General features: G+C 41.3%; 3 protein-coding genes across 15 annotated transcripts in view; all 3 read left to right on the top strand.

Annotated features, from left to right (window-relative positions):
• map4k4 (mitogen-activated protein kinase kinase kinase kinase 4) overlaps positions 1 to 4,956 on the top strand; it is a 104,933-nt gene extending 99,977 nt beyond the window's left edge. For all 12 annotated transcript variants that reach the window (XM_045707735.1, XM_014173828.2, XM_014173832.2 and 9 more), the window contains one exon: positions 1,678 to 4,956. In XM_045707735.1, the coding sequence (XP_045563691.1) occupies positions 1,678 to 1,761 (84 nt within the window). In that variant the 3' untranslated portion in view covers positions 1,762 to 4,956. The remainder of the gene's footprint in view (positions 1 to 1,677) is intronic.
• A 2,696-nt stretch (positions 4,957 to 7,652) lies between these two features.
• On the top strand, positions 7,653 to 14,677 carry il1r2 (interleukin-1 receptor type II). Of its 2 annotated transcripts, NM_001145420.1 has the most exon segments (10): positions 7,653 to 7,754; positions 9,680 to 9,767; positions 11,921 to 12,188; positions 12,425 to 12,596; positions 12,731 to 12,908; positions 13,119 to 13,211; positions 13,409 to 13,474; positions 13,566 to 13,701; positions 13,787 to 13,932; positions 14,358 to 14,644. In NM_001145420.1, coding segments are annotated over 10 exon segments (1,326 nt in total). In that variant the 5' UTR covers positions 7,653 to 7,736; the 3' UTR covers positions 14,519 to 14,644.
• Positions 14,678 to 15,514: 837 nt separating this feature from the next.
• zmp:0000000936 (interleukin-1 receptor type 1) overlaps positions 15,515 to 25,717 on the top strand; it is a 38,644-nt gene continuing 28,441 nt past the window's right edge. Inside the window, exon 1 of the mRNA XM_045707309.1 lies at positions 15,515 to 15,813. The gene's annotated coding sequence lies outside the window, so the exon portion shown is untranslated. The remainder of the gene's footprint in view (positions 15,814 to 25,717) is intronic.

The raw sequence follows: 25,717 nt of genomic DNA, 5'->3' as shown, positions 1-25,717 counted from the left end.
CAGCCAACAGCGCTGTAGAGATCACAATGATGTGTTAGACGTTTTTGATTTGTAATGAACTTGATTTTATTTATTTTTTATTTTTATTTGGATCTCTTTTAGTCCCCATTTGGATTAATCTTCCATGAGTCCTTAAACATTAAAATACAATTTATTATACACTTTTTCACATATAACACACTATTACAAACATACATAATATACTAACATAATGACCCAATAAATACTCATAAAAAATATTGATTGTTCATCTACTATAGTCCAATCTATTCCTAGTATTTACGGAATGTCTGTCTCTTACCAACTGAATACCATTGTGAATAGAACTTGGCCGTTTTAAATGATGTATATTATGAAATAAAATAAGCATGTTTTTTTCAATTATCTTGTCGATTGATGACCAACCAAGGACATTGCGCATGACTGCAACAGAAGAACCATATCTCCACCTTAAAACAATCCTTGCTGCTTTGTTCTGTGCATTTCGCAGCCTCCTAACTTCACTTGATGATGCATTTCCCCAGACCACAGAACAGTAGTTCACCTGACTCTCAATTAATGCTTGTGTTATTTGCTGAATAATTTTTCCTGGTAAATATTTAGCTATCCTTCTGATTATGCATGCTGTTTTAATATTTTTTTTTACATAGATGAGTTATTTGAGACGACCACGATAAGCAGTTGTCTAGCTGCACTGCCAATAGTTTGGTTTCTGCCACTTCTTCAATTAGTACTCCTCCCATACTTAATTGTATCCCATGCTGTTTTGGCCTTTTCCTAGTGGAACAGACCAACACAACTTTGGTTTTCTTGGAGTTTAAAACAAGTTTGTTTTGGCAAACCCACTCCCTGATATTCTCCAAATCTCCTTGTAAAGCTGTTGAACCGATTGTCTTGCTGCATAAATTGTATTATCATCTGCAAATATAGTAGCTTGAGTTTCAGCTAAGGCATAGGGAAGGTCGTTGGTATATATTAAATAAAGAAGTGGCCCAAGGCAGCTGCCCTGCAGTATTCCACAGTTTAACACATGAGGGGGGAAAAAATTAACTTGAGGGCTGCATGATACACTTATCATCAACCCACACACCCAAATATTTGTACACTTTAACTTGCTCTATAGTATGTCCAGCCAATGTAGCAATGACATGATTAGTAACATGCCTGGCATTTGAAAATACCATGCATTTTGTTTTACTTGAATTTAGAACCAGCTTTAAATCATACAGATTATGTTGTATGATGTTAACTGCTCTTTGGGCATTTTCAAAAGCCAAAGATAAACTACTACCACTTGAATAAAGAACAGTATAATTTGCATAAAAATGAACATCCGCTGTTTCATCCGCTGTTTCAAGATCCCCAATGTTGTTGACATACAAAATGAACAACAGTGGGCCCAAAATAGAACCTTGCGGAACACCTGAGCACACCTCTATGGATTTACAACCATCCGCCATTACACATTGTGTACGAAATACTAACATGACAACACACGTCTTGATTTCCTTTGTTACAATGGATCAGTGATTGTAAATGACTCAATCAGAAAAACATGATGGTCGTATGCATCTCTGTGTAAGAAGTTCGCCCCTACCTTTATGATGTATCACTGATGATGTGTCACTGATTAGTTTCGTTATTTATTGACTTGTTTGTGTGTGCTTCCATCTGCAGGTGTTCTTTGCCTCGGTGCGGTCCGGAGGAGCCAGCCAGGTGTACTTTATGACCCTGGGGCGTACCTCTCTGCTCAGCTGGTAGAGAAAGACCATGCCCCCTCTACACTGGAAACCAACCAACCGCGTTTTACCCAACGTTCAGTGATGCCAATGGACAAAAGCCAACCATCTCCGTCTTAGCTACGACCTTCGACCCAGAGCGTCATGTTATATTGAGGATACATACAACATCCAGATGCCGTCTCCCCAGCAGTGAATACCAGATATGAGAATTGTTAAAAATTAAGTTAATTGATTATAAAACAACAAAAATAAAGGGGTGAACGGTTTGCCCCGCTGTGGTGCTCAACTGATTGTGGACACGTCTGTGCGGGGTTGTTGCCCTGAACACCTGTGACCTCTGTGTGTGTCGTTCCTAGTTACTGACTGTGCTGTGGGCTTGAAGTTTACTAACTACTCTCTGCATCTTCTGCTCGTATTTCAGGAACCCCCCTCCACCCCACCCCTTTCCATAGCGAGGGAGGAGCAGGGGTGGCGCATACAGTGTTAATGCTACAGTAGTGTATGTAAACGTATTTCTGTTTGGTACAATGATTGCTGACTGCAAGGGGGGGGGGGTTTGAAGCATGGAGGAGGCAGGAATAGAGAAGCCTAGCAAGAGAGCCCCAATTTGTTCTATGCCATGATAACAGAAGGTGGAAGGGGCCAAGGCGTTTTACCGTAAATCTGGTAGTATCTGAGAGGACTCGGCTGGACTGTGTGTTGATAGAGTTAAGACAGCTACAGTATTTTAATGGGCAGGGTCAAAGAAAGGGATTTTATCCAGATGGACTTCAGACTAGTATTTTTTATTATAAATTCCCTAAAAAAAGTGAAACTATGTGGAGTTAATATTTCTTTTACCTTATTTTCTAAAATCACATTTGCACAGTCTCCAGTTTGCTTTATTTTATTCCAACCCACAACACATTGAAGTGTTTTAGGAGTTAGAGAGAGTGGGTGGGTTAGATAAAGGAAACAATGTCTATGTATAATAAAATGTAATTTAATCTCATCCATAGTTTCAATGGTCATGGTAGTGGATCCCTCGGTGATCCGGCTTGGACCATCAGAGGGTCCAGGATGGAGGACATGGTCCTGATGTGAATAGACAGATATAATAAAAGAGAGTGGAGGAGAAGGGTAAGGTGATAGTATTGTGTGTGTGTGTGTGTGTGTGTGTGTGTGTGTGTGTGTGTGTGTGTGTGTGTGTGTGTGTGTGTGTGTGTGTGTGTGTGTGTGTGTGTGTGTGTGTGTGTGTGTGTGTGTGTGTGTGTGTGTGTGTGTGGTTGTAAAGGGGCCAATAGATGAGAGAGGAGGGGTGTTGATGTACGTTTTTGTAGCAGAAAAGTTACACATGGTCAGCACAACTCAATGGACTCCTAGTCAGTGGATAGAACAAAACGGTGGTGTTTTATTGTTCTTCTGATATTTCAGCTTTTTGTTTTTCATTTGTATCTTTTCATGAATGCAGTGCACTAAGTGTCAAGAATGTAGAAAGAAGTATACTGTGTGGTGGTCAAAGGCATGAGACTTTTATTTGTGTTCCTTGTCACAAGTGATTGTGACATGATTTCGATGTTCAGTTTCAAAGTAACACAAGTGAACACTAAATGATGGCGCCTCTATTAAAGATGTTGATTTTCCTTTCACAAACTCAATGTTTTAAAGTGCATCAGCGCTGGAGAGGGAGCAGCTCTGAGTTGAGATGTTGCTAGGCTATAGTAGTTTTCTGTGGGGCCAGTATGCTCACAGTAGCCTAATCAACCTTATTCACCAACAGGGCTTAGTCCTCAGTGTAACTGTAAACAACATGACCACGCTTAGCTAAGTCGTCTTGAGCGCGGTACGTTTGTCCATCTTGTGCAATGTCAGCTTATCAATCAATGGAAGGCAATACAATACAAAACAACTTGTTTGAAATCAGAGGAGAGCAGTCTGGTCACCAGGAGCCAGAGCACAGGTGACCTGACCGTTGTGATTCTACAGCTCTCGTCTGAAGGTGTTCATGACGGAAACCCACTTTGGGCAGAATCCTTTTTTTTCACTGTTAAAGGGTATAGTCTGTACAGATATGTGAAGAAGACTATTCAATGAACTGCAATATCCCCTGCTACGGCTCTCCCACAACAGTGGACCTAACCTTCGTTCACCATGGCGACAAACAACAACTTCAACAACAGGCTATTATCTTGGAGGATTTTCCTAGTTTTCCCACAGAACACAACTGTGTTTTAATGGTGGGGATGGATCAAAGCTATTTCACCAAAGGGGACAGACTCTGTACACTGACTATGTATCTGACAGTGGGTCAATGATCTCTGAGTTGGGTCTTTCTCGTACTAACAGTCATGTCATTCTGTGTGTAGAGCTGTGGGAAAGGCATTGCAAATTACATGTCACAGAATTGTTTCACAAGCCAACTTCTTGTAAAAAGAAACCAGTTTGAAGAGCGAACCCCAATGCTGTATGTGTGTGTTTAATAGCCTCCCAATGCTGACCCACTATGTCTTTCTGGTTGCATCAAGGCCTTCATGAGTGGCATAAGTTACTTTATTAAGATTATGGTTATTGATATTCTTATTAATGGAAAACATTTAAACATTTTTGCAATCTGAAAAGCAGTCGCTTGCTGATTTAACGTTTTAAAAAAGTGCTAAGATGGCAACATTAAATGTTTAAAAAAAAAATTACAAAACCACTTCGTTGATCTCACTTGAAGAAATTTGTATTCTTAAGTTTTAACTTGGTTAAGAAGCTTAATAATGGTTTCTGTAAGTTTATGTACTCTGCAGTGGTTGAATATTATAATGCTCACGTTAGGTTGAGAAAATTAAAATGTTTACAGAGGCAATGTTTTGTTACACTAATGTGCATCATAATATTTATGTTTGATTCTGTTTTTTTTTTTTGGCTTGTTTTGTATTGAACGTTATTTTAGTCAATAATCCTAAATGATGCCAGTCTCTCTCAAATAACCAACCCACAACACAATAAAGAATACACATGCAATATTTAATTTTCCAGATGTTCCTGTAACATTAATCCAGCGTTGTGGGGACATTGTAGTGATGTACAGTCCGTTTCCTGCAGGCTTGGATGTCAGTCAGGCTTGGGTGTTTTTCTCCAGTGTTTCTGCCATGCTACTCTAATTTATGTCCTCTCTGTGTATGACAGGAAGTCCTGTATTTTCCTCAAGGTTTTTTTTCTTTGAATAAACTAAAGTAATTTAAAGACATTCTGGAGTATATTTCTCTACATCATTTTCCCAGGTTTGCCTGTTGGTCACCCCTTTGCAGCTATAACAGCCTCCACTCTTCTGGGAAGGCTTTACACTAGATGTTGGAACATTGCTGCGGGGACTTGCTTACATTCAGCCACAAGAGCAATAGTGAGGTCGGGCACTGTTGGGCGATTGGGCTGGCTCGCAGTCTGCATTCCAATTCATCCCAAAGGTGTTTGATGGGGTTGAGGTCAGGGCACTGTGCAGGCCAGTCAAGTTCTTCCACACCAATCTCAACAAACCATTTTTGTATGGACCTCACTTTGTGCATGGGGGCATTGTCATGCTGAAACAGGAAAGGGCTTTCCCCAAACTGTTGCCGCAAAGTCGGAAGCACATAATCGTCTAGAATGTTATTGTATGCTGAAGCGTTAAGATTTCCCTTCACTGGAACTAAGGGGCCTAGCTCGAACCATGAAAAACAGCCCCAGAACATTATTCCTCGTCCACCAAACTTTACAGTTGGCACTATGCATTGGAGCAGGTAGCGTTCTCCTGGCATCCGCCAAACTCAGATTCGTCCGTCGGACTGCCAGATGGTGCATTTTTGATTTGAAGCGTGATTCATCCCTCCAGAGAACACATTTCCATTGCTCCAGAGTTCAATGGCAGCGAGCTTTACACCACTCCAGCCAACACTTGGCAATGCGCGTGGTGATCTTAGGCTTGTGTGCGGCTGCTCTGCCATGGAAACCCATTTCATGAAGCTCCCGACGAACAGTTCTTGTGCTGACGTTGCTTCCAGAGGAAGTTTGGAACTCGGTAGTGAGTGTTGCAACCGAGGACAGACGATTTTTACATGCTCCAGCACTCAGAGGTCCCGTTCTGTGTGCTTGTGTGGCCTACCATTGCGGCTGAGCCGTTGTTGCTCCTAGATGTTTCCACTTCACAATAACAACACTTACAGTTGACCGGGGCAGCTCGGAGATTGCATGGCTGTGTGTGCTCGATTTTATACACCTGTCAGCAACGGACGTGGCGGGCATTGCCAAGTCCACAAATTTGAAGGGGTGTCCAAATACTTTTGTTTAAATAGTGTATGTCCACACAAATCAATGGCCTGGAATTTATATTATGATGGCCTTGTTCACCTAAAGAAATTCTATGTGTTTACTAATCTGTCCATAACTCAACTTCTGCAAGGAAGTGGGTGGAATATACCAGACCTGCACTTATAGATTTGGTGCTAGGAATGGTAGAGCCAGTGTCATGAAGGTCTGCATCTGTTCTCTAATATACAATATCTATGTTATACGTATTGTGTAACGGTGTTTCTCTTAAGGTTTGTTTGAGGCGAGTGTGTAGGTGGTAGACATGAATCTGGATTGGTGTGTGGGTGTGAAAGCTCAGATGGAAAGGAGAAGTCACGATAATGTCATGTTTCTGAACACAAAATGTTACTTAACTTTAACTTATGTAAGGTAGCTTTGTCTGTTTCAGAAAAACCATTACGTCTGGAGACGCATCGTCATCCTCTTTCTTTCATACATTATTCCCTTTCTATTTTCTCCAACTGCACCCGGTGACCTCATGAATAGGAATAAATAGACTTGATCTATGACATCACGGCTTCTGGGATATCAGAGCCCCTGCTCTTCAATAGGATTCAGTGTTAATGTTAGCCGAGTCGTATCAAAACCAATCTAGTTGGAGAGTTCCCAAAACATGCAATGACGCTTAGTCAACAGCCGCCACAAGTCACTGAACCCTACTGCCGTCCTAGAGATGATGCGTCACTCCCCATTGTTAACAAATATTTGTTGGAGCAGATGAGTGTGCATGACTACTATACACTGAGTTTGTTGGTACTTAGTATCCGTCCCCACTGTGCTGATACTATATTCCAACATGGTGACTAATATGAGTCTAATCTTGGTTAATAGCATGCTTATTACTACAGAATTGAGACATGCAGTGAGTCAGACGCCTAACTATACATGCTGTCACTCACCTGGTAAGTATCCTGGGGAATGTGATGGGCATATGACACCCAACACCAAGAAAACTAACAGTTTAATCACATGGTGGACGTGTACATGGCTGCACACATACTCATGCACACGTACACACACACCCCACAGCTATGGGAGTTCAGTTACAATTACAGCAATCCACACAGACTCAACAACTGCTTTTCATCCCTTCTGTCTTGAATATCATTGAATCTTTGCAGTTTGTTAGTGAACTGGATTGCTTAATCTGCTGTTTATTTCCTCATTGTGACACTATAACATGCCTGTGTTCTCATAAAATCAAACATGTTTAAACAGCAGATGTCTAAGAGAAGAGGACAATAACAGATGTAAACCGTTATACCTGATGTCTGTCTACTACTACACAGCAGTTCATCAAACTGAGGTCAACCAATATTGGGTTCAATTGGGAAAATATATACGAGTACATTTGTACAGTACAAGTCAAACATACCTTATTCCCTTTGTGTATGTTTGCACTAATGTGTGTTAGTGTGTGCGTGGGTTTTTTGTTTTGAAATTGGTGAGATGTCTTCATCATGAGCTGAGCTGTCTATTTTATTGGGAAACGTCAGAAATTTCTACGCTGGGAGGGAAATCTTAAGAATCAGAGTTTCCCGGAAGCGGCTAGTCTGACTGACAGTCACATATATATATAAGAAGGAACATGTAACACTCAGAGGTCCACTGTGTCTTCTTAACTCTGGTGGTGTGGATTTACTGGAACAGAGCCACTGTCACTACCTCATCACTGTCACCATCATGGTCACCTGGGCAAACGTGAGTACTGATTCAGCGCTTTAGAATAAGGAACACTTTAGGACATTTAGAATAAGGAACACTTTAGGAACTTTAGAATAAGGAACACTTTAGGAACTTTAGAATAAGGAACACTTTGGGACATTTAGAATAAGGAACACTTTAGGAACTTTAGAATAAGGAACACTTTAGGAACTTTAGAATAAGGAACACTGGGAACTTTAGAATAAGGAACACTTTAGGAACTTTAGAATAAGGAACACTTTAGGAACTTTAGAATAAGGAACACTTTAGGAACTTTAGAATAAGGAACACTTTAGGAACTTTAGAATAAGGAACACTTTAGGAACTTTAGAATAAGGAACACTTTGGGAACTTTAGAATAAGGAACACTTTGGGAACTTTAGAATAAGGAACACTTTGGGAACTTTAGAATAAGGAACACTTTAGGACATTTAGAATAAGGAACACTGGGAACTTTAGAATAAGGAACACTTTGGGAACTTTAGAATAAGGAACACTGGGAACTTTAGAATAAGGAACACTTTGGGAACTTTAGAATAAGGAACACTTTAGGAACTTTAGAATAAGGAACACTGGGAACTTTAGAATAAGGAACACTTTAGGAACTTTAGAATAAGGAACACTGGGAACTTTAGAATAAGGAACACTTTAGGAACTTTAGAATAAGGAACACTTTAGGAACTTTAGAATAAGGAACACTGGGAACTTTAGAATAAGGAACACTTTAGGAACTTTAGAATAAGGAACACTTTAGGAACTTTAGAATAAGGAACACTTTAGGAACTTTAGAATAAAGAACACCTGAGGAATTTTAGAATAGGAAATAGTAGGTTGATAGATATTTATGTCTTTTGTCAATGCTATACATCAATACTATATTGATTTCAACTTTTAGTTTGTTCTGCTGTTGTTTTTATTAGTGTAGTCAGATATTTGCAGTTAACACTTGTCTCACTATATTCAATATGTTTACATTACAATATACACTGAATGTACAAAACATGAAATAGACTGACCAGGTGAATCCAGGTGAAAACTATGATCCTTTATTGATGTCACTTCTTAAATCCACTTCAATCAGTGTAGAGGAAGGGGAGGAGACAGGTTAAATAATGATTTTTAAGCCTGGAGACGTATTGTTTATGTGTGCCATTCAGAGGGTGAATGGGCAAGATAAAAGATGTAAGTGCCTTTGAACGAGGTATGGTAGTAGGTGCCAGGCGGACCGGTTTAAGTGTGTCAAGAACTGCAACATTGCTGGGTTTTTCACGCTCAACAGTTTCCCGTGTGTATCAAAAATCATCCACCACCCAAAGAACATCCAGCCATATTGACACAACTGTGGGAAGTATTGGAGTCAACATGGGCCAGCGGAATGCTTTCGACACCTTGTAGAGTCCATGCCCCGACGAATTGAGACTGTTCTAAAGGCAAACTGAATATGAAGGTGTTCGTAATGTTTTGTACACTGTGTATTTGTATTAGACCATGTCTACCTGGGTGCAGCTCTAGAATAAATGTATATTACTGATATTATTAGTCTCTCCATGAGAAGCAGAGAGCAGGTAATCTTCTACTAGTTCAGCTGACCTCAGAATTACATCAAATCACATTCCTGCTGAACATTTGCTATTATATCATTTACTGAACTGAAACTTTGACAACACACTTTTTTTATAACTTCCAGCAGTATAGATAGATAGATAGATAGATAGAGTTCTGTTTTTCATCAGAGCTACCCCTTTGTCAGCGACTTCTGTCTGTGTGGGTGTGTCAAAAAGGATTTTATGTCACATGACTTTTTTAAGACAAGTGAAAAGTGTCTCCTGATCTCACAGACACACTCCAACATTACAAATGTAGCATGTGATTATACCAACACTCGGGAAGCAAGGTCTACACACATGTTATTATTCCTCCAGTATGCCACGGTGATCCTCAATCTGCTCCCGGCGTTGTTCATCGCTCGCTCTGCCTGTGGACTACGACTACCTCCACTACCGATGATAGGTAAGTGTGTGTGTATCTGTCGCTCTTTCTCTTTCTCTCTCTCTCTCTCTCTCTCTCCCTCTCTCTCGCACATTTGCTTCTATATATGAATGTGACTGGTCTATGACTTATTCCTAAGAATGTACAGTGCTTTCGGAAAGTATTCAGACCCCTTGACCTTTTCCACATTATGTTAGGTTACAGCCTTATTCTAAAATGTATGAGGAAAAAAAACAATTTCATCAATCTACACACATTTACCCCATAATGACAAATGAAAAACAGGTGTTTAGAAATGTTTGCTAATTTCTAAAAATAAAAAAAACGGAAATATTACATTTACATAAGTATTCAGACCCTTTACTCAGTACTTTGTTGAAGCACTTTTGGCAGCGATTACAGTCTTGAGTCTTCTTGGGCATGACGCTACAAGCTTGGCACACCTGTATTTGGGGAGTTTGTCCCATTCTATGCAGATCCCCTCAAGCTCTGTGAGGTTGGATGGGGAGGGTTGCTGCACAGCTATTTTCAGGTCTCTCCAGAGATGTTCGATCGGGTTCAAGTCCAGGCTCTGGCTGGGCCACTCAAGGACATTCAGAGACTTGTCCCGAAGCCACTCCTATGTTGTCTTGGCTTTGTGCTTAGGGTCCTTGTCCTGTTGAAAGGTGAACCTTCGCCCCCAGTCTGAGGTCCTGAGCGTTCAGGTTTTTATCAAGGATCTCTCTGTACTTTGCTCCTTTGATCTTTGTCTCGATCCTGACTAGTCTTCCAGTCCCTGATGCTGAAAAAAATCCCCAATGCATGGTGCTGCCACCACCATGCTGCACCGTAGGGATGATGTCAGGTTTCCTCCAGATGTGACGCTTGGCATTCAGGCCAAAATCTTGGTTTCATCAGACCAGAGAATCTTGTTTCTCATGGTCTGAGAGTCTTTAGGTGCCTTTTGGCAAACTCCAAGCGGGCTGTCATGTGCCATTTACTGAGGAGTGGCTTCTGTCTGGCCACTCTACCATAAAGGCCTGATTCTTGGAGTGCTGCAGAGATGGTTGTCCTCCTGGAAGTTTCTCTCATCTCCACAGAGGAACTCCAGAGCATTGTCAGAGTGACCATCAGTTTCTTGGTCAACTCCCTGACCAAGACCCTTCTCCCCTGATTAATCAGTTTGGCCGGGTGGCCTGCTCTAGGAAGAGTGTTGGTGGTTCCAAACTTCTTCCATTTAAGAATGATGGAGGCCACTGTGTTCTTGGTGACCTTCAATGCTGCAGACATGTTTTGGTACCCTTCCCCAGATCTGTGCCTCGACACAATCCTGTCTAGGAGCTCTACGGCAATTCCTTCGACCTCATGGCTTGGTTTTTGCTCTGATATGCACTGTTGTCTGTGGGACCTTATATAGACCAGTGTGTGCCTTTTCAAATCATGTCCATTCAATTGAATTCACCACAGGTGGACTCCAATGAAGTTGTAGAAACATCTCAAGGATGATCAATGGAAACAAAATGCACATGAGCTCAGTTTTGAGTCTCATAGAAAAGGGTCTGAATACTTATGTAAATAAGGTATTTCTGTTTTGTTTTTTTAAATACTACCATTCAAATGTTTAGGGTCACTTAGAAATGTCCTTGTCTTTGAAAGGAAAGCAAATTTTTTGTCCATTAAAATAACATTGAATTGATCAGAAATACAGTGTAGACATTGTTAATGTTGTAAATGACTATTGTACCTGGAAACGGCTGATTTTTTAAAATGGAATATCTATATAGGCATACCGTTGCCCATTATCAGCAACCATCACTCCTGTGTTCCAATGGCACGTTGTGTTAGCTAATCCAAGTTTATCATTTTAAAAGACTAATTGATCATTAGAAAACCCTTTTGCAATTATGTTAGCACAGCTGAAAACGGTTGTTCTGATTAAAGAAGCAATACAACTGGCCTTCTTTAGACTAGTTGAGTATGTGTAGCATCAGCATTTGTGGGTTCGATTACAGGCTTAAAATGTCCAGAAACAAAGAGCTTTCTTCTGAACCTTGTCAGTCTATTCTTGTTCTGAGAAATGAAGGCTATTCCATGCGAGAAATTGCCAAGAAACTGGAAAAAGTCAAGGGGTCTGAATACTTTCCGAAGGCACTGTATGTATACATTTATTGATTGTAACTGATGTGTTTCCCCAGATGGCTGTTTCAGGGTGTCTCCAGAGCCGGAGGTGTTCCGTGTGCAGGGTGAAGCGGTGGTCCTAAGCTGCTTTGTGTTCGACAGGGTCCTCTACAAACGATTCTCCCAGGCTAAGGCGGGTTACACCTATGTCATCTCAAAGGGAAATGGGACGGGGGGCATTGACACTGACGAGGGGAAAGAGGGGCGGGTCCAGCAGCGTGAGCGACAGCTGTGGCTTCTCCCAGCTCGAACTTCTGACTCCGGAAAGTTCTCCTGCGTCTACAGGTAGATAAATAGTCACAGCCATTTGCATAAGGCTTTCCCTTTAATTACTTACTTTTACTGTAGTATGTACAGTATGTAAATATGTCTACCTGTCGTATATGGATGTCTGTCAGTTGAACACTTTATTACATTTTGACATGGACAATGTCATAGAATATCTAACATGTCCTAAGCACAGGTTATATCCTGTGGTATCAGTGCTTAATATGTATTACTTTTTCTTCTGTCATTTTCAGAAATGACACATTATGTGTAATTGGAAGCATCACTCTACAAGTTTATGAGACCAAGCAAACTGACATTGAGAAGTTGTCTTATCCCATCTCTACACCCGTGGGAAAAAATGTGTCAATCAAATGTCCTCATTTAAAGGACTTCAACAGGACTAATGAAATAGAGTGGTATAAGGTGTGTGCAAACAATAGGCTACCTTTATTGCAGTCTTCCTTTATGGTTTGTTTTGTAGTTTGTGCATCTAGCTATGAACCATCTACCTAAAGCATGTCTGGAGTTTTCTTACTCAACTGTTTCCATTCGCACAGGACTCCAGCCCGACAGTGCTTCCTGTTGGCAGTGGGCGCTACCAAAGACAGAGACAAGACGTGATCCTCATCTCAGACGTGAGGCCAGCAGACCAGGGCCTCTACACCTGTCAGCTTAGAGTCCACGTAAACAACCTCCAGTACACAGTCAGCAGGACCATTAACCTCAATGTAAAAGGTGGAATACCATAGCACGACAACAGTTTTATAGCTTTATCTGAGAACCCACTGACTGAATCCTGTGAATACCTCTCCATAGTTGTCCCATCATTTACTCAATATTTTTAACCCACCATTTTGACAATTGCTATGCTCCTGACTTATGTGCGGCTGTATTGGTCTACTATGTGTTGTAATGGTGGTGTGTTCTGTGGACCTCTCTCTCCAGTGCCTGACCCAGTTCCCTACACTCAGACCACCAGGCCCATCTTTGACCCAGACACAACCCCAACCCCTAACCCTGGTCTCAGCACTGTGGAATGTGAGTGGATCTATCGTTATGCGGCTCAGAAAACAAATGTCAATAACAGGACTTTCTATTTTTGACCAATTCACCTCTTCAAAAGCATAAATTGCTTACTTAGTGTGTATCACTTTATGTTGTTGATCGTGTACTTATGCTTAGGCTAGTGTAGTAGTCTTGGTCGTGGCTTTGTTTAATGCCTGTCTCTTTTTTAGCCCCAGCAGTTGTGTCCCCCAAGATTGTGTCCCCTGCCAATGGAACAATCTTTGAAAGTCCATTGGGTGGGTGAATCGCATATGCATACTCTGTTTAACTTGAAAACCTATGTTTTGATTTTGTCTTACCTCAGTATTCTAACTGTACCACCTCTAGGCTCTGTTTTGGAGATATCCTGCCAGGTTTTCACAGGGAGCCAATCAGCGGACGCCACAATGGTCACATGGTTGGTGGACGGCCATGCATTGGATTTGTCCAACCTTAGTGGGCGGGCTCTGATGAGTCAGAGAAGGTAATGCATATTGCATGTGTCTCTTTAATTGTGTACACATATAATGTGCAAGCAAGCTCAATGAAGATTATTGCTTTGTTACCAGGGTAACCACAGTGGCTGGGGGTTGTTATGTTGAGGTGAATCTGTACATCATTGAGCTGTGTGAGGAGGATACAAGGGCAGAACTGAAGTGTGTCACTCGAAACCAGGGAGGAAGACAGGAGGTCATTGCACAGTTCAGAGTCGAAGGTAGGCCCATCTCAACTAACATATGATACATGCACTAGACCTGTACATATTGATCATTTTAAACCAGGCAATTTGGGTCCTGGATGTTGATTGGCTGAAAGCATGTGGTATGTCAGACAATATACTACAGGTATGACACAAAATTACTTGTTTACTGCTCTAATTGTGTTGGTAACCAGTTTATAATAGCAATAAGGCACCTCAGGAGTTTGTGGTATATTGACAATACGCCACGCACGGCTAATGGCTGTATCCATGCACTCCGCGTTGCGTCGTGCATAAGAACAGCCCTTAGCCATGGTATATTGGCCATATACCACACCTCCTCAGGCCTTATTTCTTAAATGTACCATTGATTATGTGATTGAAACTCAAAGCAAGCCATGAAATGTGTGTGTGTTTCACTCGCTCTCTCCCTTTCTCAGACCCCAGGTCCACATGGCTGATGGTGGGTGTAGCAGGGTCTGTTTGTTTCCTGACTGTGGTCTCCGTCTTCCTTTACCTCCTCCTAAAACCCAGAGGAAAGGCTGACTACTTCCTGGCTCGACAGAACAGCACCTTTAGCTCCACTTTTAGCTCCACATAAACACCTCCCAAGTGATCTCGCTGGCTATTTTTCTGTTGTTTTGTTACACAGTGTATACAAAAGTTGACTTACTTTAAACAGAATGTATACAATGTATTATTGTTATTAAACATATTTTTGAATGAATATCAAAAATAAAATATTTTATTTTTATATGAACATGATCCATTTCTGATAAAGAATAAGGAGCTGAGGTGAGAACGACAGAAGGCTCTGGTAGGCTATAAGAGCATTCACTCCTGTTCATCAGTGACCCGTGAACCACAACAGCAAGGGTTTCCAAGGTAGTAAGAAGTATCACAAAATTATATTTTAGCATATAGGCCTACATATGACAATAATTATATTTGTATCATTATTTTTGGTGGAATGAAATGAGACCCCTTCAACTATGTTATGGTTAAGCAATAAGGCCCGAGGGTGTGGGTATATGGCCAATATACCACGCCTAAGAGCTGTTTTTTAGCACAACGCAGCGTGGAGTGCCTGGACACAGCCCTTAGCTGTGGTATATTGGCCATATATCACAAACCCCTGAGGTGCCTTATTGCTATTATAAACTGGTTACCAACGTAATTACAGCAGTAAAAATACATGTTTTGTCATACCCGTGGTACACCATGGCTGTCAGCCAATCAGCATTCAGGGCTCGAACCACCCAGTTTATAATATACCTTTGCTAAGATGCCACTAGATGGTGACACATTACAAGGTGATTAGACTCACACTCAATACTTTCTCTGTGTGACAATCACAAAAGATTCTGTGATTGTCATGCTGTGGTTAACAGTTGGAGGTAATTTTCTACAGCAAGTAGGAATGGAATGAGATTTACCCTGCTTTCTGTCTATTGTTCTCTCTCCCTCCCTACTTTTCTATGTGCCTATAGTTTTATAATAGCAATATAACAAATAACATACAGATAGGTATGTGTCTCCCCTTCTTGGTGGAATCATGCCAGATTCCAAGTCCCTCCCTGCCGTGTTGCACAACACTGCATTCTTTGCTATTGAGCAGAAAGGTTTCTTAAGATCCAGAGGAAATTGTTACACATTCAGCCCAGAAACACTTCCAGACTACAGAAGAACTTCTGTTTGGGAAAACAGTGTTTTTGGGCATGTCTGATGCTTTTTAAATGTATATTCTTCAATATAGCCTTTAGGTTAAAATTAAAGATGGTGTTTTTACAGTCGTTTACTAGACAAAGTACACTGAGAAGCCTGTTTAATAGAAAAGGAATGTGACATGGACTTCAAGCTGTTCGGATAAGGCGTGGAACCAGAACTAAACTTCAGGTATGCAAACCTTTCCTCTCTGTATCAGACGGATAGGGAGGGATACCTTGGCACAGATCAGTCAATATGGCACTCTCTTTTCTGGTGGTGTTACATAGTGTGTCCATGCATAGTGTTTTCAATGTATTTGTGTAGTATCTTATCTGTGGTTGGTTGAAATTGTTTGTGTTGGTTTTATAACATTTAGGTTGGACTATTTCCCTTGAGGACAGAAATGCTATGTAAAATCAAACCAAAATGAGAGAAGCGAATGAGGGAAAATTGGTGGTTGCATTTCCCCCCGCCCAAGTACTTACCAAAGTGTGTGTGTGTAAAGCGGAGGACACCGGGGAACCCAAGAGCAGACTCAGATGAGGAAACAGGGATGAATGAACCAAGACATTTATTGTTACACAGAGAGATATGGAGTGCAGATCCGGGGAAGCTCGGATGTGTTGCATAAAAACCAGATGTGGAGATTGAGGTGGAGTTGGCTGAGTAGAACAGGGTAAACAGATCCTGAGGGGAATCCAAGGTAGTGGTGGTGAGTAAAATCCAGAGCAAGGTAGTTGGGTGGTGAAATGTGGAACAGAGACAGAGCGGTAACTCTAATGAGAGGATAAATGGTGTCAGGCAGGGAAATAGGCACAGCAGAGTGACAGGATCTTGAGTAATCATAAATGGCTAGAATAATAACTGACTGAGCAGAGATTACGATCTGGCAGAGTGGAAGTGGCAGGACTAAGAATTTGTAGAGGTCTTGATTATGGAATGAGTTGCAGCTGGGAAGGGATTTGCTCTGACTCCAGCACACCTGTCTCCACACACACAGAGAGAGAGAGAGAGAGAGAGAGAGAGAGAGTACTGGGTGAGTAACTGCAGGTTAAGAAGACCCTGGATGAACACCAGAGAGCGTAGCAGGTGTGTGTGTGTGTGTGTGTGTGTGTGTGTGTGTGTGTGTGTGTGTGTGTGTGTGTGTGTGTGTGTGTGTGTGTGTGTGTGTGTGTGTGTGTGTGTGTGTGTGTGTGTGTGTGTGTGTGTCAGTGTGCATGTGTGTGTTTATGCATGTCTGTGTTCTGTGTGCATCTGTGTGTCTGATTGAGCGAGTGTCTGTGTGAACCTGTGGGTTTGTGACTGCACGATAGGCCTTGAGGTTCCAAGAAGTGCATCTGTTGCTGTGAGCCTCTGTGAGAGGTAGAAGACACTTCCTGACTCCAGGACAGAAGAAGGGAAGGGCCCCTTAAAGGGCAGGGGTGTCATACTGACTCACACATGTACCTCTGTGTGGCTAGGACTGGGGATTCTCAAATCCAATGGGGGAAATCCAGCTAAGGTTGTTTCACACCACAAGAAAACAACCTGCAGGGGCCTCCTGAGTGGCGCAGTGGTCTAAGGCACTGCATCGGAGTGCTAGCTGTGCCACTAGAGATTCTGGATTCGAGTCCAGGCTCTGTCACAGCTGGCCGTGACTGGGAGACCCATGGGGCGGCGCACAATTGGCCCAGTGTCGTCTGGGTTAGGCATGTCCTTGTCCCATTGCGCACTAGCGACTCCTGTGGTGGGCCGGGCGCAGTGCACGCTAACACGGTCGCCAGGTGTACGGTGTTTTCCCCGATACAGTGCGGCTGGCTGCTTCCGGGTTGTGTTTCGGAGGACGCACGGCTCTCGACCTTCGCCTCTCCCGAGTCCGTACTAGAGTTGCAGTGATGAGACAAGACTGTAACTACCAATTGGATACCAAGAAATTGGGGAGAAAAAGGGGTAAAAAAGGAAAAAGAAACATTAAAAAGAAAACAACCGGCAGCATCGTCTTGTCAACCTGAGGCACCTTCCTTAAAGTCACTCTTCAGCCACCTTGTGTTGTAGGTTATTGTCCTGCTGAAAGGTGAATTCATCTCCCAGTCTCTGGTGTAAAGCAGACTGAAGCAGGTTTTCCTCTTGTGTTTAGCTCCATCCGTTTCTTTTTATCCTGAAAAACTCATACCTCATACTCATACCACAAAGAGTGTATTCAATTGCTGTGTTTTTTGCAGTATTACTTTAATACCTTGTTGCATACAAGATGCATGTTTTGGAATATTTGTATTCTCTTTCACTCTGTCATTTAGGTCATTATTGTGGAGTCACTACAATATTGTTGATCCATCCTCAGTTTTCTCCCCTCACAGCCATTGAACTCTGTAGCTGTTTTAAAATCACCAATGGCTGGTAACATCCCTGAACAGTTTCATTCCTGTCCTACAGCTCAGTTCAGAAGGATGACTGTATCTTTGATGTGTGTTGTGTGGTGGCTAATTTCTGCATTACCAAATGAGGAGAGTTACAAACACATCAGTCCAAGTTAAACTACATCTTTAATACTTAAGATACTTTTGCAAAAGCACTTGACCTTCAATAATGCACTCTCATGAATGAACCATTGAATAAGGTGATTACACAATGGCTACAGAGATATTTTATAGCAAAGATACACCCCCTTCAACGTACATTGACGAACCACAAATCTTAGTAACAGTTCACAAAGGTTAAGTTTTGTATGACAGATATCCATAAAACACAGCAGGCAGTAACTGCTATGTCAACAGGGTTCATTGTATAGCTCAGTATCTGGTCCCCCTAGAACCGTCCCTCCCTGGTACGGTATTGAACAGAACTATTAGCTCATGTCCTCTGGAATGCTTTTTAGGCGTTCTTATCAAAATACACCATAAATCTCATTTGTCAGTGCTACAGTGCCTTGCGAAAGTATTCGGCCCCCTTGAACTTTGAGGTTTTGCCACATTTCAGGTTTCAAACATAAAGATATAAAACTGTAATTTTTTGTGAAGAATCAACAACAAGTGGGACACAATCATGAAGTGGATGAAATTTATTGGATATTTCAAACTTTTTTAACAAATAAAAAACTGAAAGATTGGGCGTGCAAAATTATTCAGCCCCTTTACTTTCAGTGCAGCAAACTCTCTCCAGAAGTTCAGTGAGGATCTCTGAATGATCCAATGTTGACCTAAATGACTAATGATGATAAATAGAATCCACCTGTGTGTAATCAAGTCTCCGTATAAATGCACCTGCTCTGTGATAGTCTCAGAGGTCCGTTTAAAGCGCAGAGAGCATCATGAAGAACAAGGAACACACCAGGCAGGTCCGAGATACTGTTGTGGAGAAGTTTAAAGCCGGATTTGGATACAAAAAGATTTCCAAAGCTTTAAACATCCCAAGGAGCACTGTGCAAGCGATAATATTGAAATGGAAGGAGTATCAGACCACTGCAAATCTACAAATCCCTCTAAACTTTCAGCTCATACAAGGAGAAGACTGATCAGAGATGCAGCCAAGAGGCCCATGAGCACTCTGGATGAACTGCAGAGATCTACAGCTGAGGTGGGAGACTCTGTCCATAGGACAACAATCAGTCGTATACTGCACAAATCTGGCCTTTATGGAAGAGTGGCAAGAAGAAAGCCATTTCTTAAAGATATCCATAAAAAGTGTTGTTTAAAGTTTGACACTAGCCACCTGGGAGACACACCAAACATGTGGAAGAAGGTGCTCTGGTCAGATGAAACCAAAATCGAACTTTTTGGCAACAATGCAAAACGTTATGTTTGGCGTAAAAGCAACACAGCTCATCACCCTGAACACACCATCCCCACTGTCAAACATGGTGGTGGCAGCATCATGGTTTGGGCCTGCTTTTCTTCAGCAGGGGCAGGGAAGATGGTTAAAATTGATGGGAAGATGGATGGAGCCAAATACAGGACCATTCTGGAAGAAAACCTGATGGAGTCTGCAAAAGACCTGAGACTGGGACGGAGATTTGTCTTCCAACAAGACAATGATCCAAAACATAAAGCAAAATCTACAATGGAAAGGTTCACAAATAAACATATCCAGGTGTTAGAATGGCCAAGTCAAAGTCCAGACCTGAATCCAATCGAGAATCTGTGGAAAGAACTGAAAACTGCTGTTCACAAACACTCTCCATCCAACCTCACTGAGCTCGAGCTGTTTTGCAAGGAGGAATGGGCAAAAATGTCAGTCTCTCGATGTGCAAAACTGATAGAGACATACCCCAAGCGACTTACAGCTGTAATCGCAGCAAAAGGTGGCGCTACAAAGTATTAACTTAAGGGGGCTGAATAATTGTGCACGGCCAATTTTTCAGTTTTTTATTTGTTAAAAAAGTTTGAAATATTCAATAAATTTCGTTCCACTTCATAATTGTGTCCCACTTGTTGTTGATTCTTCACCAAAAATTACAGTTTTATATCTTTATGATTGAAGCCTGAAATGTGGCAAAAGGTCGAAAAGTTCAAGGGGGCCGAATACTTTCGCAAGGCACTGTATCTCATAGTGGCCCATCCTCAGTAAAACACCTCTTGTTCCCACTCCTGGACAAGCTCACTGAGGGGAGTGTCCTGCGCACAGACATTGTGGAGACAAATAATTGGTTCCCCATTAATCACGCCATCCCTTCACATGGTTTAAGAATAGGTAAAGACACATTCCCATGAAGACAAGTCTGACCTCTCCCCTCTCTGGGCCCCAAGTGTCTGAGCCCCAGCTAAGGGAAACGTGCAACTGAAAGACACCAGGGTCCAAAGGACACTTTCTAATGACAAGTATCTCACATAAGCATATTATACTAATAAAACATCTTAATCATCTATGTTACCCAACTAATTCTGATTCATCCACCACAGTTGGCGATTTAATTCATACAGTGTCTTCAGAAAGTATTCATACCCCTTGACTTATTTCACATTTTGTTGTGTTACAGCCTGAATTGAAAATTGATTAAACAATAGTTTTTTCTCACCCATCTACCCACAATACCCCATAATGACAAAGTGAATACATGTTTTTAGAAATGTATGCAAATGTATTTTAAATGAAATATAGAAATATCTAAATAATAAACAAGGCTCTGCATGATCAATCCATGTCTGTAGCGACCGTACAGCATTTACTGCGAAACGGCCTCTGCAAAAGTCAGGGCATTCATACTTCTTGCGCTTCATGTAGCAGAGCAGAGCTGTTGTGAAGGAAGTTGTCAAGGAAGTGAGCTTGTGTTAATACAGGACCTCCTGCTCCCATCTACCGTCAACCAATCATGTCAATGCGGAGCTACACGGAGATATACCGAGCCCTCCGCATTGTTTCACGATTTGGGAGGCACACGGTGATGCTGTATGGAGCTCGAATTGGCCTCTGCATGTCTCCAGAGGCTTCACAATTGAGTCACACCCTCCCTAAGGAGCCTCCGACCACATTTTCGGATCAGGCATAAATTGTCTTTGAGTATTCACACTATTCACACATGTTAGAATCACCTTTGGCAGTGATTACAGCTGTCAGTCTGTCTGGTTAAGTCTCTAAAGGCTTTGCACACCTGGATTGTACAATATTTTCACATTATTCATTTTTAACCTCTGGACGGGCTCTGGACATCCAGCGAAAAATCCTATCGCCATTTGCATAACAAAATTTAATATATATATTTTTTCAAATATAGGACTATTTTATATCGTTTTATAGATACACCTCTCCTGAATCGAACCACGTTGTCCGATTTCAAAAAGGCTTTACAGCAAAAGCAAAACATTAGATTATGTTAGAGGAGTATATCGTAAAAGTAGCCACATAGCCATTTTCCGACCAACCACATGCATCACAAATAACCAAAAAACAGCTAAATGCAGCACTAACCTTTGACAATCTTCATCAGATGACACTCCTAGGACATCATGTTACACAATACATGCATTCTTTTGTTCGATAAAGTTCATATTTATATATAAAAACAGCATTTTACATCGGCGCGTGACGTTGACTAACTATTTTCCCTCAAATGCGTCCGGTGAAACAGCGCTACAATTTACTAAATTACTATTCAAAAACATTTTTAAAATGTAATATTGTCATTCTAAGATTTATAGATTAGCATCTCTTGAAAGCACCTGCAATGCCAGATTTAAAAATAACTTTACTGGGTAATCACACTTTGCGATAAAAGGGGATGCGATACTCAGAAAAATAGGCTAGCAATACAGGTCAGCGCCATCTTGGAACAATCGCAAATCAAATCTAGTCTTGTATACTATTGTCAATAATCCCTTACCTTTGATTATCTTCATCAGAAGGCACTTCCAGGAATCCCAGGTCCACAACAAATGTATTTTCGTTCGAAAAAGTGAATCCCTTGTGTCCCAATAGCTTGTTGTTGTTAGCGCGTTCTGAAGGCTGCTCCAAAAGTACCGTCGGCCGCGGGACTTCTCTCTCAACAAAATGCATTTTTATTTTTTATTTAACCTCTATGGGCTAGGTGGGACGCTAGCGTGCCACCCGTGGTGCACTCCATCAACAGCAGGTGCATTTCAAGAGCGGCAAATTTGAATCCAAATAAATGTCAAAATTCAAATTTTTCAAACATACAACTATTTTACACCCTTTGAAAGATAAACATCTCCTTAATCTAACCACGTTTTACGATTTCAAAAAGGTTTTACGGCGAAAGCATAAATTTAGAGTATGTTAGGACAGTACATTTACAAGAGTTGTGTGTAATGTTTTGTCAAGTCAAAGACAGGGTCACCAAAACCATAAAACCAGCTAAAATGATGCACTAACCTTTTACAATCTCCATCAGATGACACTCCTAGGACATTATGTTAGACAATGCATGCATTTTTAGTTCTATCAAGTTCATATTTATATCCAAAAACAGCGTTTTACTATGGCATTGATGTTGAGGAAATCGTTTCCCTCCAATAACCGGCAGTCAAGTCAGCGTCACAAATTAAATAATTAAAATTAGAAAACATTGGTAAAATATTATATTGTCATTTAAAGAATTATAGATTTACATCTCTTGAACGCAATCAACTTGCCAGATTTAAAAATAACCTTACTGGGAAATCACACTTTGCAATAATCTGAGCACTGCGCCCAGAAAAATACGCGTTGCGATACAGACTAGACGTCATGTTGGGGAGATCTAAAATCGAAAATACTATGTAAATAATCCATTACCTTTGATTCTCTTCATCAGATGTCACTTCCAGGTATCACAGGTCCATAACGAATGTAGTTTTGTTCAAAAAAGCTCATCATTTATGTCCAAAAATCTCCGTCTTGTTAGCACATGATCTAAGCCAGCCGGACTTCTCGTCATGAACGAGGGGAAAAAATATATTTACGTTCGTTCAAACATGTCAAACGTTGTATAGCATAAATCATTAGGGCCTTTTTAACCAGAACATGAATAATATTCAAGGTGGACGAATGCATACTCTTTTATAACGTATTGGAACGAGGGTACCCAACATGAACTCGCGCGCCAGGTGTCTAATGGGACATCATCGTTCCATGGCTCTTGTTCGGTCAGATCTCCCTCCAGAAGACTCAAAACATTTTGTAAAGGCTGGTGACATCTAGTGGAAGCAATAGGAAGTGCCAAAATATTCCTCAGCCCCTGTGTTTTTCAATGGGATAGGTTTAAAGGTAATACAACACATCAGGTATCCACTTCCTGTCAGAAAATGTCTCAGGGTTTTGCCTGCCAAATGAGTTCTGTTATACTCACAGACACCATTCAAACAGTTTTAGAAACTTTAGAGTGTTTTCTATCCATATATAATAAGTATATGCATATTCTAGTTACTGGGTAGGATTAGTAACCAGATTAAATCGGGTAAAAAAATTTTATCCAGACGTGCAAATGCTGCCCCCTAGCCCTAACAGGTTAAGTTCGTTCAAACATGTCAAATGTTGTATAACATAAATCTTTAGGGCCTTTTTCAACCAGAGCTCCAATAACATTCAAGGGGGACGATTGCATTGTCTTTCAAAACGTTTCGAAAGGGGAGGGTAGCCAGGGGTGCCAGCGTCATAATGGTGATGGCCCTCCTCATGTGACCACGTTCCACAGACTCTCATTCTGTCAGTTTTCACAGTAGAAGGCTCAAACCACTTTGTAAAGACTGGGGACATCTAGTGGAAGCAATAGGAAGTGCTCAATGAACCATAGCTCACGGTTTGATTTATAGGCAAAGTGATGAAGTTGAGTCCGCAATTCAGAATTCCACATCCTGTTACGATCTGTCTCGGGGTTTTGACTGCCATATGAGTTCTGTTATACTCACAGACACCATTCAAACAGTTTTAGAAACTTTAGGGTGTTTTCTATCCACAAGTATTAATTATATGCATATCCTAGCTTCTGAGTTTGAGTAGGAGGCCGTTTAAAATGGGCACTAATTTTTTTCAAAAATCGCTGTAGCGCCCCCTATCCTAGGCGACCGTCAAGAGGTTAAATTCTTCAAGCTCTGTCAAGTTGGTTGTTGATCATTGCTAGACAGCCATTTTCAAGTCTTGCCATAGATTTTTAAGACGATTTAAGTCAAAACTGTAACTAGGCCACTCATGAACATTCAATGTCGTCTTGGTAAGCAACTCCACTGTATATTTGGCCTTTTGTTTTGTTTTAGGTTATTGTCCTGCTGAGATTTGCAATCATCTTCCAGTGTCTGTTGGAAAGCAGACTGAGCCAGGTTTTCCTCTAGGATTTTGCCTGTGCTTAGCTCTATTCCTTTTTTTTTTTTTTTCACTTTTACCTCCTTTTCCTCCCCAATTTAATGATATCCAATTGGTAGTTACAGTCTTCTCTCATCGCTGCAACTCCCCTATGGACTTGGGAGATGCGAAGGTGGAGAGCCATGCGTCCTCTGAAATACAACCCTGCCAAGCTGCACTGCTTCTTGACACATTGCATGCTTAACCCGAAAGCCAGTTGCACCAATGTGTCAGAAAAAAAAACATCCAAGTGGTGACTGAAATCAGTTTGCAGACGCCCGGCCCGCCACAAGGAGTCGCTAGAGTGCGATGGGACAAGGAAATCCCAGCCGGCCAAACCCTCCCCTAACCCAGACAACGCTGAGCTAATTGTGCGCCGCCTCATGGGTCTCCCAGTCACGGCCAGCTGTGACACAGCCTGGGATCAAACCCGAGTCTGTAGTGATGCCTTTAGACCGCTGCCCCACTTGGGAGGCCTATTCCTTTTCTTTTTATCCTAAAAAAACTCCCTAGTCCTTGTCGATAACAAGCATACCCATAACATGATAAAACTACCACCATACTTGAAAATATGAAGTGGTATGTTTTATTCTGTACAGAATTCCTTCTTTTCACTCTGTCATTTAGGTTAGTATTGTGGAGTAACTACAATGTTGTTGATCCATTCTCAGTTTTCTATCACAGCCATTAAACTCTGTAATTCATGGTGAAATCCCTGAGTGGTTTCCTTCCTCTACAGCAACTGAGTTAGGAAGGACTGGGTGTATTGTAGTGATTGGGTGTATTGATCCACCATCCAAAGTGAAATGAATAACTTCACCATGTTCAAAAGGATATTCAATGTCTGCTTTAATGTCTACCAATAGGTTCCCTTCTTTGCGAGGCACTGGAAAACCTCCCTGGTCTTTGTGGTTGAATCTGTGTTTGAAATTCACTGCTCGACTGAGGGACCTTACAGATGATTGTATGTGTGGAGTACCAGTGGTGTAAAGTACTTAAGTAAAAATACTTTTAAGTACTACTTAAGTAGTTTTTTGGGGTATCTGTACTTTACTTAACTATTTATATTTTTGACAACTTTTACTTTTACTCTACTACTGGGTGACTTTTACTTGAGTAATTTTCTTTTAAAGGTATCTTTACTTTTACTCAAGTATGAAAATTGGGTACCTTTTCCACCACTGTGGGGTACAGAGATGAGGTAGTCATTAAAAAATGATCTTATACACTTTAATTGCCACAGTGAGTCCATACAAATTATTATGTGACTTGTTAGGCAAATCTTTACTCCTGAACTTATTTAGGCTTGCCATAACAAAGGGGTTGAAAAGTTATTGACTCAAGATAT

This window comes from Salmo salar, chromosome ssa25 (genome assembly GCF_905237065.1).
Source record: "Salmo salar chromosome ssa25, Ssal_v3.1, whole genome shotgun sequence".
Classification (NCBI taxonomy): domain Eukaryota; kingdom Metazoa; phylum Chordata; class Actinopteri; order Salmoniformes; family Salmonidae; genus Salmo; species Salmo salar.
The sequence above is the reverse complement of the archived record's forward strand: the minus strand, read 5'-3'. Positions and strand labels throughout refer to the sequence as shown.

What these genes read in the sequence shown, in the direction of transcription:
- il1r2 (XM_045707222.1), top strand. Translation starts at nt 9,545, where the DNA reads ATGTCACATGACTTTTTTAAGACAAGTGAAAAGTGTCTCCTGATCTCA. An exon ending in TGGTCTCAGCACTGTGGAAT is followed by an intron (nt 13,212 to 13,408) that starts GTGAGTGGATCT and finishes TCTCTTTTTTAG; the next exon opens with CCCCAGCAGTTGTGTCCCCC. An exon ending in AATCTTTGAAAGTCCATTGG is followed by an intron (nt 13,475 to 13,565) that starts GTGGGTGAATCG and finishes TACCACCTCTAG; the next exon opens with GCTCTGTTTTGGAGATATCC.